At 38.2% G+C, this 17,739-nt stretch overlaps 1 protein-coding gene across 1 annotated transcript in view; it reads right to left on the bottom strand.

Annotated features, from left to right (window-relative positions):
• The window catches only part of stxbp5l (syntaxin binding protein 5L), a 298,005-nt gene that overhangs the window by 54,263 nt on the left and 226,003 nt on the right, over positions 1-17,739 (bottom strand). Inside the window, exons 12-20 of the mRNA XM_066706964.1 lie at positions 16,424-16,571; positions 14,007-14,074; positions 13,417-13,457; positions 12,779-12,996; positions 9,788-9,963; positions 9,527-9,652; positions 6,950-7,101; positions 4,284-4,355; positions 1,912-1,977 (exon numbers count right to left, since the gene is read on the bottom strand). Coding sequence (XP_066563061.1) covers positions 1,912-1,977; positions 4,284-4,355; positions 6,950-7,101; positions 9,527-9,652; positions 9,788-9,963; positions 12,779-12,996; positions 13,417-13,457; positions 14,007-14,074; positions 16,424-16,571 — 1,067 coding nt within the window. The remainder of the gene's footprint in view (positions 1-1,911; positions 1,978-4,283; positions 4,356-6,949; positions 7,102-9,526; positions 9,653-9,787; positions 9,964-12,778; positions 12,997-13,416; positions 13,458-14,006; positions 14,075-16,423; positions 16,572-17,739) is intronic.

Below are 17,739 nucleotides of genomic sequence, written 5' to 3'. Positions count from 1 at the left end.
TCTCACTACAGTTATTATGCTAATGATTTAATTATAGTTGGAGCCAATATACAGTCCAGTACAACAGCATGCTGTTAATGGTATTGAAGAGATACATGGGACAAGAGTGGCAAAACTACAACAGAATACAAGCAAAGGTTGTTCATGTCAGTGGGGGCACATTTTCATTTCCTTTATTAATTATTCTACTCACACAAAGCACTGAATGTTGTATTAAACTCAACAGTCAATCTTAGCATTGCTGACATTGGTTTAGCTTGGAACCACTGACAAACCTATTTACTTTGTTTAAAACATATGCCCCATCACAAACTTTACATTTAAAAACAAAATTAATGAAGCAAACATGTATGCAAAATGTATGCAATTGCTTACTACTAAAGTAATATTAAAGAAGAGTTATATATATATATATATATATATATATATATATAGTATTATTTTTCTTTCAAAATAAGAGACACAATTAATATAATATTCCCATGATATCTGACCTGACCTGACCTGACTCTCTTCAATTGAATAATATTTTTAGAGAATGGGTATTCTGATTCCCTGCATTTCTTTCTCAGCAACAGTACGAGCTAAAATGACATGCTCAGGAAAAACAAAAAAGCTTTAAATGCCTTTTACAAAAAGGTGACTACCTTTCTGACTATGACTAGAGTAGCTTTGAGGCAATACACTTTAAGCATGTAGATGCAAACATTCTCCCTGCCAGTAGACAGCCAGAGCAGTGTGATCATTATATTCCAAGTACAAATCAAAGCAGGCCTAATTGCTAAGTTGACATTTGTCATAATCATCAAGATCATTAAAAAACTCGAAACACAAACATTAAATGTCCCTGAAGGGTCATTTATGGCATACTGACATGCCTGATTTTGCTTAATAGCAGACATGAAACCACTCACTCAAAATGTCACACAGGCTGCTCTTAATACTAATGTTTCTTTTTATATAAGAGCTGTAATTTTGTCATGTTATGTACCACTCATTGCCCTTTCGGTGCTTTGTAAAAAAATTACGGAAAGCTTTTGAAGGCTTATGTGTGTCCCATTTTGCTGTTTAGAAGCCCTTTTCTTCCAAATAACAGAGGAGAATCTGTAGGGAAAACTGTATTTTTAGATTCCTGAGCCACTGCAAACAACTAAAATGATCATGACTGAAAGCAAAGTGTGACACATCGGAAACAAAACAAATGCCTCTCCACACACTCAATTATAGATTTACCGAACATTTCATAACGCTATTAAAAAATGTTGACTCGCTAAGACCATCTGATGGAAACGTATTTGGGGACATAAAACTCCATCTCAGGATTTGGGGAGCACAAACTTATTGTCGTGAGATCACAAGATAATAATACTAAGGATGTCAGGATTTCAGAGTAGTTTTCTCTGAATCACAAGATGTAACTCAGGATTTCAAATGTGTTCCATCAAGATCACAAGATGATGGCTGATCAAAACCGGATTCTACAATAATCTTGTGATCATGGGAGATAAAAGCTGGTAATATTGAGATCAGAACATAAATGATCATCTCATCACAACATAACTGAGACCATTTTGTAATTTGATCGTAATCTCAATGAGTTACGGTATTACTACTTGACATGAGCCATTAACTGCAGATATGTAAATGAACCTGCCCTGCTACCATTTCAATTCAGCTGTAAAAATATAACCCAAACATCAGTGTTGATGCACACTCTTACATACGCCAAGTTAGTCTGCTCTGACCTTTCCATCAAGTAACACCGGCAAGTTACAGTTTCCAAATCAGAGGTAAAACATGCCTGTTATTAAAGGGTTACATGTTAATCCTTAGAAAGTTTTTGATGAACAAAAATGGTGTGATTTAGGGCTGTACAGAGAGTCTTGCTGCACAAGACTGGATTTGTCTTACCTGAAGTGGGAGACTTGCAGCGTTCTAGCTCCAGGGCACCAGGGCTGTCAGACAGTTCCGTCAGGCCTAAAAAATGAAAAAGAACAAAATAGTAATAATAATAGTAGTAGTAATAATAATGAACTACTCATTTGAATTATATGTAAACAAATCTATAGAGTCTATATAGTCTCTCACACTGTTATAGTGGAGTTATTATGTATGTAAATTCTGTTCTCAATACATACTTATGTAACATATGTATATATATATGTCTATTCTATTAAGGATTTTTTAATTGAACTATACTTTGTCCTGGCACACATGCATTGTAAGAGAAGGTACCAGAAAGCATTATTAGTACAGTGTGACAGTTAAAAAATGCACGTGATTATCACAAAACAAACATACAGTAATGAAATTACTCTCATTGCAGGAACTATTCTTTCTCAGTGGTTTGGAAAATTGGCAGTTCTAAAATTATTATTATGTATTGTCATTTAAAAAGTAGTCAACAACTAATTACATACCCAACACAACATACTAGAATACACAACATTGTCTCCAAATGATGTGTGCTTTTTGGAAGGATGATATACTTTTTATTAAATAAAGTGGAGAAAGAAGATCAGAGCTAGACCAACTTCAAAAGGATGCAGTCATGCAGCAAGCAAATGTGAAAGTACCTTGAGAAAGTGTGAGGGGTTTTAGTGATTTGAGCTGTTCCTGTACATACACCCTACATAGCAGGTTGATGGAAAAGTTTATCATCTCACAGAGAACAAATTAGATCCTTTCAATCCATTTACTGAGCACAAACTTTAGTATCAGCTATGTGGTTGAAACTGACAATTTGGGAACATTCAAAATAGACTGGATAGGATCCTTGGATCACTTAGTTATTAATGGACACCAAATGAGCATGATGGGTCGAATTGCCTCCTCTTGTTTGTAAGCTTTCTTATGTTCTTATATATGTTTGCTTTAACGCAATACAAAGTGTAATTCAATGTTGTGTATATGCATCTCTCGATTGAGAGAGATAGCGAAAGAGAGACAGATTGTGCATCACTGACCGCAACCTAAGCACTCCCTTCACTTTTCAGCTGTCAGTGCTTTAGAGAGTAGAACTCATTGGCTCTGAACTTTGCTAGTCTGGTTACAATGGTACATTTGGAGATGTAATGAATGAAACACTTGAATTAGAATGTGAAATTAGGTGACTCAATATATGAAAAAGCACAACGAAACAGACTTTAAAAATTTTGTTTATGACCTTCCATACCTTTTCTATCAATAAACAATTTCAATTATGTAAAATTCCCAAATGAATAATAAATGCAAGTATATTTAGATAGGATAACATTATTTTTGTTAATTACATTGTTACTGATCTAAGAGGTGGAAGGATACAACATTTTAAGCACAATACTTCCATGATATGTTGTTTAAGTAAAAACGAAACAATTTAGATTGACAATTAACCTCAAAATGAAATGTACTGTGATGAAAGTTTTCATTTGGACCAATGTTTTTTAAAGGTGATGAATCTTTAAGAATATTTAGCAAAAATTATGTATTCAATAACGGGAGATTAACAATAGATGGTTCCAAATGAAAATTGTCCTTCAGCTTGTCTTCAGATAGACTCACTATTGAGTGAAATATTGTTTATCCAGAGTAGTATGGTCAAATTATCCTTTTGCACTGCTGTGTTTGCTAGCCACAATATTAATGTATGAAATGATCATTTACAATCTGTTTGATTTATCTATAAATGTCAGGGCACTACCAATGCTACCCACCTTAAAGGGGGAAGTGCAAAGCAAATTTGTGATTTGTTTTATGAAAGGAGAGCATGTCATTTCATATACTGCAGGACAAAAGTACCAAGATTAAATAAAAATGCACATAGGACAATATAGGGACACGATGACTTGGATTGGGAGGGATGAGTGATTTGCGGTTTCAAGATTTGAACGACGGGCATGTCACTTGAAGAGCCAAATAATGTGACAAATAATTATGAATCCACAAATGTTCAATGTATAAGTCTGGCACCTATAAGACTAACTAAATAAATACCAACAATCTCTACAGAACACTTTACATCTGGACTAAACTTAAAGTTTGCTTAATGTGTATAACACACTATCACACTGAACACTATAACAATGAAAAAGTATAGGAGTTTATAGATATATGCAGTACAATACATACAGTCTTTACAGGGAGTGGAGTGTTGTTATTAAAATAAACAACTGCGACAGTTAATGATCAAAACACTGATAAATGATTAGGAAGTGGGACACTAAGGAGCACGTAAGGAGTACGGAACAGGTCCAGAATTCCCAAATGACAAAGCAGTTTCCCCCCTTTGAAGTCAGACTTACTCTGGTATGATGTACGGATCCGTTTCTTTGAATCTGAATAAAAGTTAGACAGGCCGCGCATGCAAAAGTTGTCTGTCAGGCATGCCAGAACATCAGCAGCAACAGTATCACCAGAATGTCGAGGAAAAAGAGAAAAACAGGCCAGAAGTGAAAGGAAAGTGACCCCAAACCAGCCCTTTAGTTAGCTCCTGAGAAATCAGATTTGTTTTGCACACATTCCAATGTCACACATTTGCTTCTATTTCGACAAAAGCAAATAGGAAAGAACACATATTTTTAAAGAGTAGAACAGGATACAGTTGCCCCAGGAAGTATTATACAGTAAGAATTAAAATATTTATGAGGGCTACTGGTTTGGTTTTTCATACTTCATTTTGGCACCCCAAATACTTTATCTATTGACCTTCCAATTCATGTCACGTGCTAGTAACTGAACCAGCAATGTCTGTTATTTGTCTGTACGAACTATACACTTGTTATTGTTTTCCTAAATGTAGTGCACTTTCAAATACTGAATTATACTGTACATTTCTTAACTCTTTCTTATATTTTATAGTATTCCTCTTTGCTATATGGCAATGCAGTTTCCATGTTACATTTTTTAAATAATTGGCATAAAAAATACCACAGAATAATGTATGCCGTTTCAGATCATTATTCAACACATTATTGATCAATGAGTCACATGATACATTTAATATATATATATATATATATATATATATATATATATATATATATATATATCCCTATGTATTGAATTATAACAATGACATTCAAATAAACTAACACTGATTCATTGAAATAAAAACAAAAATAAAAAAGTAGAACTCCCAATGGAAATCAAATGATATTCTTTTGGTATTCTGTAGGATTTTAAATAAAATGTGTTACCATTATTTTATGTATTTTCTATTTCTATGGTTTGGGTTGGGTTGGCAAACCATGAAATGTGTGAAAAAAATGTGTGAAAAAACAAAAGCATTAACCAATTTTATCATTATGTCATTTAACCTGAAGGCTTTCCAAATGCTTTGAACTTGGAAGCCCAGTACTTCAATCAGAGAATAACAGCTCAGTAAGAGAGAACAGCAGAAGTATATATTATGGTATAGGCGTATGACCGATAATGTATTACATTTTGACATGATGAATAAACCACTGAAGATAGTACTGCTAAAAATGGTCTGAATCAGGGCTCTCAGACTCAGTTCCTGGAGTGCTGCAGTGTCTTCTGGTTTTGTGAACAGCTGGAGCTCTCAATTCCTTAATTAACCTAATTCTATTTTCACTTACATATATTAAATATGAAATAAAGAAAATAGTTTTAAGATTTGGTACAGCTGATGGCTTAAGATATGTATTTTGATTCAAGTTACACTACCTTGTTATTTAATTCATCCAGTTATTCAGCTTCACAGACAATTAAGTAACTGGGCGGGAGCTGAGCCTGAACAAAAGCACTGGGTCACTATTGGCCTCTAGGAACTGAGTTTGGAGACCCCTGGTTTTAATCCGTCTAGTCCACATCAGGGGTCTCCATCTCAGTTCCTGGTAGACCCCAGTGGTTTCTGGGTTTCCTGCCAAATGGAGCTCTCCATTATTCTGAAGTGGGTGGCTTAAAAGATTCTTCTGATTCGAGGTGCACTACCTCAAAAATAATTACAGCCTGGGGAGAACTTGTATATGCTTAATAATTTAATTAGATCAATTATGTAACTGGAACATAGTTAGGAAAAGAAAAAAAGACAGAAGAGACTGCTGCCCTCTGGGAAATAAAGACTATTTGAATTAATGACAATCATATCTACATATTGTTTCATTTTATACACAACCATTTTTAGTTGGGATCAAAACTGAAAATATATTGTAGCGATCTTGAGCCTTGCTAAGGGGCCTGGGCCTTTTAGGGATGCGGTAAGATCGCTGCATTGTGGCGCACGTGAATGGGGTTCAGGTCGTTACAATATTGTTGCATTAGTAACATAAATAATATTTGTCTTTGAATAATAATTTGAATACTTTTTGTATGTTATATTAACTTTTTATATAATCTACATTACACTTTTGCATGTTTTGAATTGTCTGATGCTTAATTGGAATTTTGTATTGTAATACTGCACTTTTGTATTGCTCATGTTTCCCTGGATTAAATTTAATCTGATTATCAGTAACAATGATGAAGATGCTATGTCTTTCTTCAGAATGCAAATATGCAATGTGTTCTGTTGGAACTCATATGCTTCATGGCAAACTAATTCAGGCCTCCAAAGCACTATTTCTGCATTCCCCTGAACCAGAACTGTGGTCTAAGCACTTCTCTGAAATACTTAGAAAAAGCTGTTAATTCATTCATTTACATGAATTCCTTCAAGCAGCTACCAAAGGGGTGCCAGGATGGAAAGAGAAGAGTTTTCAGTTTTACATTGACTCTGTACAACTCTTTCTGCCATGATGATGTTACTCTCTGGGAGATTAGCTCAAAGTGCAGTCTCTGTGCAGAGGGCAAGAGTAGTCGTGGTGGTCGATTAGTACAAGGCAGCGAGCTAGGAAGGGCATTCAGTATAATGTGCTCAAGCGAAAGGGGGAGAAAGAATGTCATGCGGTGATGCCACCCTGGAATGTAGCGAGCAGGCAGCCAGCGTGCGTGTTGCGTCCCGGCCTACCTGCCGTGAACTGCTTGCTCTTGCGCGGGGAACGAGACAGCCGCTGGTAGGGGTCACCGGAGCCGTAAAGGTCAAAGATCCCCATGCTGAGCAGGACTGTCTTCTGGATAAAATCAACCACCGCGAGGCCATTGCTGTTCCCAAAAGCCACCCTGCATTCACGACAGCAAAAGCACACCCACCACATGATGGCACATACTGAAAAAGCTTGATGTATTAAGTCCTTATTAAACAAAAAAAGCATCTTACTGAAGGTCGAACAGAATGGACTTTATATCAGTCTCTTCTAGGCAGCGTGCCTACAGTTAAGAATAGGTGTCCCCATATGGATATTTAGGAAAATAACATGTAAGAATAGTATATATATATATATATATATACACTCACCTAAAGGATTATTAGGAACACCATACTAATACTGTGTTTGACCCCCTTTCGCCTTCAGAACTGCCTTAATTCTACGTGGCATTGATTCAACAAGGTGCTGAAAGCATTCTTTAGAAATGTTGGCCCATATTGATAGGATAGCATCTTGCAGTTGATGGAGATTTGTGGGATGCACATCCAGGGCACGAAGCTCCCGTTCCACCACATCCCAAAGATGCTCTATTGGGTTGAGATCTGGTGACTGTGGGGGCCAGTTTAGTACAGTGAACTCATTGTCATGTTCAAGAAACCAATTTGAAATGATTTGACCTTTGTGACATGGTGCATTATCCTGCTGGAAGTAGCCATCAGAGGATGGGTACATGGTGGTCATAAAGGGATGGACATGGTCAGAAACAATGCTCAGGTAGGCCGTGGCATTTAAACAATGCCCAATTGGCACTAAGGGGCCTAAAGTGTGCCAAGAAAACATCCCCCACACCATTACACCACCACCACCAGCCTGCACAGTGGTAACAAGGCATGATGGATCCATGTTCTCATTCTGTTTACGCCAAATTCTGACTCTACCATCTGAATGTCTCAACAGAAATCGAGACTCATCAGACCAGGCAACATTTTTCCAGTCTTCAACTGTCCAATTTTGGTGAGCTTGTGCAAACTGTAGCCTCTTTTTCCTATTTGTAGTGGAGATGAGTGGTACCCGGTGGGGTCTTCTGCTGTTGTAGCCCATCCGCCTCAAGGTTGTATGTGTTGTGGCTTCACAAATGCTTTGCCGCATACCTCGGTTGTAACGAGTGGTTATTTCAGTCAAAGTTGCTCTTCTATCAGCTTGAATCAGACGGCCCATTCTCCTCTGACCTCTAGCATCAACAAGGCATTTTTGCCCACAGGACTGCCGCATACTGGATGTTTTTCCCTTTTCACACCATTCTTTGTAAACCCTAGAAATGGTTGTGCGTGAAAATCCCAGTAACTGAGCAGATTGTGAAATACTCAGACCGGCCCGTCTGGCACCAACAACCATGCCACGCTCAAAATTGCTTAAATCACCTTTCTTTCCCATTCAGACATTCAGTTTGGAGTTCAGGAGATTGTCTTGACCAGGACCACACCCCTAAATGCATTGAAGCAACTGCCATGTGATTGGTTGGTTAGATAATTGCATTAATGAGAAATTGAACAGGTGTTCCTAATAATCCTTTAGGTGAGTGTATATATATATACACACAGGTGGTGACAAATTAAGGGAAAAACCTGAATAAATTAGAACAAAGCAAATGTATTTTCCTGGCATGGTTTGGGTCCACTTGTCCCCTTAGAGGGAAGCGTCACTGCAAAGTTGTCAAAGTTGACAGCGCTCTCCACCACCATCATCAAAACATCAAATGAGGGAATATCTTTTGGAAGAATGGTGTTCATTCCTCCAGTAGAGTCCAGAGACTCGTAGAATCTATGCCAAGAGCATTGAAGCTGTTCTGGAGGCTGGTGGTGGCCCATCACCTTACTGAGACACTTTATGTTGATTTTTCCTTTAATTAGTCACAGGTCTGTATATATATATATATATATATATATATATATATATATATATATATATATATATATATATTTATTTTTTATTTTTTATTTTTTTTAAACATCAATTAATGTGGGAATTTTAAACCACTTATTTGATTCTTCAAACTTTTTTCCATACCTAAAGCAGAAAAGGATTTACAATTCTTGTATTAAGTAGTAAAATGTGTGTTCTTAATATTAGACAAACATACACATGGCCCTGAAACCTTCACATAACTACTCATGCAACTGTTTACAGCAGACTGACATCATTCTACTTGCAGCTCTAACAGAACTATACATTATTTTCCTTGTGGCATGAGTCTGAATTAATGCTAATCCATGGTGAAATAAGGAGCAGTATGTATAATTTGGTTTTCCTTTTTGTTCTTTCAGCACAACTTAATAAATGTCACTTTCTTTGTTCCTGGTAATGGTTTTCACTCCTCATAGCTGGAGGCTACTATTTTTAATTATGGTTGGTTTGGATAAAAGAGAAAATACATGAAACAGTTTTGCTTGAATATAAACCAGAAGGATGATATTAATAGTCTACTTAACAACACTGCATAGGTAAGTTAATAAAGCATCATGGGAATATTCTCCAAGGCAGCCGAGAGTGTAACTTACAATCCATAGGCTGAGTTGATGGCCAGGCTTGTTATTTGCTGTGGGGGTTCTCCGTCAACCCAGACTAGCTGAATTACCAGCTCAGCCTGGTATCCAGGTGGCATCCTAACTGGCCGGGACTTCACCCTTTGTGTTTGAAACACAGAAATGAATACAATCAGTTGAAATACAATAAACAGGGATGTGTTTAATTATTTTTTGTAAATCTGGAAATCTGTGCTAATGAATTTGCTGTTTGTTTTTACTGGACTCTATACCCACTTCAGGCAGGGAATGCTGTCCTTTATTCCTTCTGGTGTAATGGTGCCAGGGCTGCCTGGAAGAGGCTGGGTCTTGATGGAGGGAGACTGGGCACTCTGATCTGGGAATGGAGGGTTGGTCTCTACCTCTGGGGAAATGACATCCTCTGCTTCACACTGAAAACGCACTTCCAGAGACTGCAAATCAAGTACACATTTGGGATGGTTAGCAGAACATACTTGTTAGATTTGAGATGTTTCAGTCTATTCAGTCATTCCAGCAGCAAGCTCTTCATGCATGTTTATTTACACCCTGGAACCCCCAGAAACACACTTAATGCATCGGAAATTATAGAACTGATTCATAATGTCAGAATGTCAGAATGACTCAAGGCTGAAGCTCGGAATTTGTTGACATCCCATGGATTTCTCATCCCTGACTGTGACAGTATCAACTTTTACAAAAACAAGGTGAATGTAACCTTTCTCGGAAACCCAAAGTATCTTCTGCTGCAAAAGTTTCTTGTTCTCCCATGGAAATGTCACAGATGGTGATGGCTGGTTTTTCACGATTATATTACTGTGTATTTATTTTGTGAATATTCAATGGTTTTAATATTGTATGCATTTTGTTTCTTTATGCAATTAATTATCTTCACTTTACATGTGGGTTATTTTGTTTTGCATTGTTCTGTATTTTGTTTTATTTAATATCAGATACGGATTCCTCCCAGCTTGATAGAATTAGTTAATTAATAGTTAATTAATTGATGCAGCTGAGGCTGATTGACTGATTGAGATAGTAACTGTTTAAAATGGACAGTGACAACACGCAGGGAGGAACAAAAAGTCTTCACAGGGTTGCCGGGTTGCCGGGTTGCCGGGTTGCCGGGCTGCTGGTCTGCGGAATAGATAGCAACTGCGGGTGGCGGAAGAGACAGAAGAGGCGTGCAGCGATGGGACAGGCAGCCAAGGGAGGAAGGGGGCGAGAGGCTCGACTCCCCATCCAGGGTGAGGTAGGTGGAAGATCGGGGCACAACGGTACAGTGCACCTGACCACCTGCCAAGAGCCTGGGAATGGGTGATATGGAGCCGGGTACCCCCAGGTGCTGCAGGGTCCCACTGGGCAGTGACTGTCAAGGTGCTGCTGCTGTGTTTGTCTCTCCCCTCAGTGACAGTCTGACCACCTGAAGTGGAGGACATGAGAGGTACATGTTCTGTGTCGTGGAGGAAAGGGCTTGATATGGGGTTGTTCGGGCTTCCTCCATTCGCATGACAATACTGCACCGATTATAGGAACTGGAGGTGGGAAACGTTGCTTTCTGTTTGGAGGATTATGGACTGGTAAATGACATATGCTGTGCCTGCAGCTCCCCGTGCACTGACTCTGTGCCGCATCAAAATTGACTTTGATTGCTGGGTCAAAGTATTGAAGGGGTAGGAAATTAGATTGATTTTATGTATAAGGGGCTCCTTTTAAGACATATGAAATGTTGGCTTGTATAGAGGAGTGTTAAAGTTAAATGTAGAATAAATAGTTTTTTGTACAAGTGCATTCTGGTGTCTGTGTTGGGCATCCTGGGACCTGGACCTGCTGTGGGGATTGGTGTAGAGATTAAGGGATTGGTATTGTATTGGTATTTGGTATCGGTATTTTCTCTTAATTAAAGGAGTGGCGTAGTCATGGCGGAGGGGTTTAGTGACGTGGGTGGGGTCCTAGTGGGGAAATCCCCCCCCTTGGGACCCCCATCACAGAAACATTTACACAGATGTATGAATCTAATTTACAAGCCTACATCTTGCAATGGTCAATGCAACAATGACCCACCCTGCTGTTGGCCATGTGTTTGAAGACACAGAGTAGGAGCTGTGTACCTCCTCTTGGTAGTGTCCTAGTTTTCCAGTTGGTTTCTCAGATAGACCGATTTCAAATTAGTGTTTTTTTTCATAAAAACACTACCGCTTTTAAGCCACAAGACCACTGGCACTGTCAGTTATAAGTCCTGTGTACAGAACTGTGATCTATCAGGCAGAAGTTATTGCTCTTTTGAAGACCACTAGCAGCATTGATCCATTCATCAACATCGCAAACCTACACTACTGAGAGTCAGTGACTCAGAGTTCTCCTATGGCCGGGCCAATTTTGGATGATTCCCACAGAGCACTTAAAGGTTAATTTTGCTCCTGAAAAAGCATCCCAGTAAAGCCCTGTTACAGGTCTCCCTAATTGAATACCTGTAAGCTCTAAGACCAGGACAACTAAATTGTCCACTCATAAGGTTGCATAATACAAAGGGATGGAACCACAATAAAATGTTTAACATACTTACAGTTTCTCTTTCTAGGGTGTTTAAACTTGATCTTTTCAAACCTGGCCATCTTTCTATTCTCATACATCTACAACATATTGAGAATTTATATGTACTTTTCTATAATAGAAAGGTTATTTTGAACCGTAAAAAGACAAGAACTATAAAACAAAACACAGACACCCTCCTCCCATTGACATATTAAGCTGAAAATCAACAAGATTAACATTTATTTATGTGTGCTATATCAGTCAAACAAAGTTGAGTAAATTGCCGACAATGTTGATAAAACATTCTGAAATAACAGCTTGTGTACAATGAAAGCTGTGCTAGGGAAGAATTTAATTTCTGACTAAGAAACCTGAGTAACAATTCAATTTGAATGTTATCCATAGATATTCAATTTACTTGCTAAATGACATGTACAATAGCACGTCCACTGTAATTAGTTATTTGCTGCTCTTTTGAATTATTGCCTAATAGAGCTCTTTTAGCATGTATTTTTATAATACTGAATGTTAATGAGCTTACTAAATATATATGAAACTCAAAATTCTGGCCCTGCAAATTTTTTTTTTCTGAAACATGTGTCAACTCATATTTGAGCCTTTGTGATCAATTACTACTTGTTACAGCTAGTTCAAAAACCAGGACAAAATGCAACTATGGTTATGGAGACAGACCGGCAAGCCAGGAAAACTCACCACTATTTCATTTGTTGCCTCGTGTTTGCTAAATCGGTATAGCATAACGTGGGCTGAGATGCCAGCGACACAAAAGACCCGGCTTTCAGGACACCAGCTGACCATCTGAATGGCGTAAGGATCTTCTTCCACGATCTCTGCTGCCTGCTTCCCCTCACCCGCCTTCTGCTTCTCAAACACCTTGGATGTCTTCAGCTTGTACAGCATCTGCAGGGTTACTGAGGTGTGGGAAACACCAAAATGAACAGTTCTTCACCGTTTCCTTGTAAATGTACGCTCGTGCAAAGACACAGCTATAGTCTAAAGTGTTCACACGATGCTTTTGAAACAATGCTCCCCAGTGATATAAATCATTGTTTCTCCCTGAAATTGTCATTAACAACAACAACAAAAAGAACGGCAACAATAATTCCTACATGTGGAACGAATGTGACCAAAGTTATGATTAAAGCTTCCACCCAGCTGACATTTTCAATTTCAAAACCCAGTGCCCAGTATAAGTAATATGCAGTCTTCTAACACAGACAAATGTAGGTGTAGATTTGAAATGCATTATACATAATCCTGTGTTTGTCAGTGCATGTTAAAGAAGCATAGGTTAAAGGAAGCCACAGAAAATATTGAACCAACAAACTTACTAGCAGATGCATCCCAAAACTTTATTGATCCATCTGCATGCCTGTAAAAAGAAGAAGCACACTTGACATGAAACCACGGGAGTTCACATTTCTCATTATATTTTTCAGACAAAGCAAAAATGGGCCATGGTGAGGAGATTGAGTCTCAAAATATACATGTTCTTTGCCAATGCAAACTGCGAATCTATAATCTATAACCAAGATGACCATGTCTCTCTTTCTCAAAAACTGAGAACACAATTCACCTGCAAACTAAAAACACATGTTCTGATTGTATTAAGTTACCTGAGATCTATCATGTAACCTTCATGTATCATGTAACCTCACAACCAATCTGAATGAGAGGGACTCAGTTTCTTGGTTGATTGCATTTCTGCTTTTCCTGGGTTGCACTACACATCTCAAACACAAAAACACACAGGAATAGGCACAAATCTTTTGAGTTGTGCCACAGCGTCCAATGACTCACCAACTGCCTGGAGTTATATAACCTCACCACCAAGGATTCCTCAGTCATCCATATTGAGTTATCCTTAGCATTGCCTCAATGGGTTGAACCATAAATCATTAAATCAGGTCTGGTCCCTTACCCTGTGATGATGATTTCAGGATAGGTTTGAATGCCCAGGGTCCATGTTCCTCCCTTCACTGGCCATTCCTGATAATGGAATAGGAGGGTCAGGATATCCAAATGAAGAATATTTAGCAGTGCTGCCTTTCTCTCTGGTACCCTCTGTCTCACAAAATTACTAACTAGCCACCTAACCATTTCTTTCTTAAAAGAGTAAAAGTAAAACTTAACAGGAAGAGCAAGTAACGAATAAGCTCTCCAGTGTTAGGTACACAATTAGATGTATAAATGTTTTAAAAGGGGCCTCCAGAATGGCTTTGGAAAATGATCAAATCCTATTCAATCATTTAGAGAGTCTGACCAATAAGCAAAAGTTTTCAATACATGTATTGGTAGGTTTATATGAACCTTTAACAAATCAAACTACAACATTGTCTGTAGATTTCCCATCAGGGTGTTGGACTAGACCAGCACACCTGTTCACAGAAATAATTGAATGGCTTTGCTTTATTTGAGCAACACACCACAGAGTTTCAGCTGTGCCCCACAACATGGAAAACATCCAACTGAACCATCGATTCATTTTCATGGTTACAAAGTCTGCAAAAAAATGGATCAGAACATTGTTGTAATATTAAAAGAGGGATTGAATAATTAAACACAGAATTAAGGATGCACCGATACCACTTTTTTTCAGACCGAGTACAAGTATGAGTACTTATATTTGGGTACCAATACCAAGTACTTAATAAGGCAGTATTTCTCCCATAAAAGTGCAATGCATTTGAAGAAAGATTTAATTTGTCAGATGCACTCTGGTTGATACAAAATAAATCAAAAATAATATCTGAGTATTAAATAAAATGTATAACAGGAGGCTATTTCTGACATCCAAAAATTACATATGAACCAGCATGAATACATAATGTGCAGTACACCAGGAGAATATTTGTTGTTTGTGGTCACTCAATTAAAGTTTTTTTTTGTTGTTGCATTTATGCTTACTTCTTAATGTTATTTTGTAACTATTTATTATTAAACAATAATAACAATTAGTCGCGAGAGAGACGGGGAGGGGGGAGTAATAATAATAATAATAATAATAATAATAATAATAATAATAACTAGTCGATAGAGAGAGAGACGGGGAGGAGGGGGTGTTTAAAATAGCGCTATAGCACAATTATTGACGACTTATATTTTACAACATAAAACCGTTTATACATATTTTATTTACTAAAAATATGAAATACATATTTTACTTTTTACTTTATACAACGTGAAGTGCTTTGAAATGGATCCACCTGTCTATTACAGCTGACTTGTACAATATAATCACAATATAAACTTAAATATAAACCAGTTATAAAAATAGTATAAAACAAAAGCGCTTTGAAATGGCTTCATCTTACAGCTGCGTATCAATGCAGAAAACGCACTTTTCAAATCTACAGTGCCTTACACTTATACAAAACTTAGCACATGATCAAATTCCACAAAATTACCCTCCGTATTTATTTACTGAATTGAATACGTACTTTGAAAATCCGACTACAACAGCTGGTCTAAAAGTCTGTTTTGGTAATTGTAGGACATTAAGGAATATTCAATCTAAATCAAAAGAGACAGGCCGTGTGTAATTTGTAACTGAATATGCATATTGCTGATGAAGTGCGTGACGAAAAGACGCGCTCTGCCATGAAGTGGTATCGGTGAGTGGTATCGGAAAATGTTCATGAGTACGAGTACGAGTACATGAGCACAGTATCGGCCCGATACACGATATTGGTATCGGTATCAGTGCAACCCTACACAGAATCTAATACATCATGTCTGTTGAGACTGTGGAAGTCTCAAGAGGAATACAGTGGAAATCTGAAAAAATGGTACCCTATAAACTAGATGCTGAAAGTATGTATTACGCTGTATCTGTAAATGGTATGAAATAATTGTGATATGCTTAATTGCAGGTTATTCTGTTGTTATATGAAGTATCTGAGAAACATAATAATCCAAATGTTTTAAAGGTGGAAATTCCGTTGCATACTGGTGGAAACTGCTGACAATGCTGCAAAGCCATAAAGTCACAGACAATTCTTCAACACTGCTTCACAACAATGCACCTGGGTCCCCCAAATGTAACAAACAAGGGACTAAGCACATGGGAACATGCACACATCTTCTGAGTTATGTTTCACCATTATGTGAAGTAACAGTCATTACCGCTCTGACTCTGTTCATATTTCATGGGAGTCATTAGAAATGTCAGTTACTTGGTTCATACACCACAATTCTTTATGGTGAGGGTACAACGGAAAGAAGCGAAGGCACACAACACAATGAAATCTTCTGTACTGCGGACCTTCTGAATCATTGATGGATCTGAGCCCACTATGCTTCACAATGTCATTGATTGATCACTGCGCACGGTCTTACCTTATTGCTGTACCCTTGCTTTTTGTGTTTGGCGCCCACTGAATACAGAACAGGAATGAGATCAGGAGGACAGTCAGCAAAATATGCAGTACACGTAACTGGAGATTCATGGACATCCATGGGGTAGGGGTTTTCAAAGATAGGAAAGCTATGGGGAGAAAGGCGGGAAAAAATTAGAAATTGACATTAATCCTATGCATTTTTTTTTTCTAAAGCAATAAATTACTCTCCCATGACCTAATTATACACAAGGTACACCTGTTTTTTGTGTCATACCTTTAAGTCGGGTAAGGCGTGCAACAATGGTGGCCTATATGATACACACCCACATATACACTCACCTAAAGGATTATTAGGAACACCATACTAATACTGTGTTTGACCCCCTTTCGCCTTCAGAACTGCCTTAATTCTACGTGGCATTGATTCAACAAGGTGCTGAAAGCATTCTTTAGAAATGTTGGCCCATATTGATAGGATAGCATCTTGCAGTTGATGGAGATTTGTGGGATGCACATCCAGGGCACGAAGCTCCCGTTCCACCACATCCCAAAGATGCTCTATTGGGTTGAGATCTGGTGACTGTGGGGGCCAGTTTAGTACAGTGAACTCATTGTCATGTTCAAGAAACCAATTTGAAATGATTCGACCTTTCTGACATGGTGCATTATCCTGCTGGAAGTAGCCATCAGAGGATGGGTACATGGTGGTCATAAAGGGATGGACATGGTCAGAAACAATGCTCAGGTAGGCCGTGGCATTTAAACGATGCCCAATTGGCACTAAGGGGCCTAAAGTGTGCCAAGAAAACATCCCCCACACCATTACACCACCACCACCAGCCTGCACAGTGGTAACAAGGCATGATGGATCCATGTTCTCATTCTGTTTACGCCAAATTCTGACTCTACCATCTGAATGTCTCAACAGAAATCGAGACTCATCAGACCAGGCAACATTTTTCCAGTCTTCAACTGTCCAATTTTGGTGAGCTTGTGCAAATTGTAGCCTCTTTTTCCTATTTGTAGTGGAGATGAGTGGTACCCGGTGGGGTCTTCTGCTGTTGTAGCCCATCCGCCTCAAGGTTGTACGTGTTGTGGCTTCACAAATGCTTTGCTGCATACCTCCGTTGTAACGAGTGGTTATTTCAGTCAAAGTTGCTTTTCTATCAGCTTGAATCAGTCGGCCCATTCTCCTCTGACAAGGCATTTTCACCCACAGGACTGCCGCATACTGGATGTTTTTCCCTTTTCACACCATTCTTTGTAAACCCTAGAAATGGTTGTGCGTGAAAATCCCAGTAACTGAGCAGATTG

The sequence above is a fragment of the Amia ocellicauda genome, chromosome 6 (assembly GCF_036373705.1).
Source record: "Amia ocellicauda isolate fAmiCal2 chromosome 6, fAmiCal2.hap1, whole genome shotgun sequence".
Classification (NCBI taxonomy): domain Eukaryota; kingdom Metazoa; phylum Chordata; class Actinopteri; order Amiiformes; family Amiidae; genus Amia; species Amia ocellicauda.
Note: the sequence above shows the minus strand (reverse complement) of the source record. Positions and strands in the feature narration are given on the sequence as shown.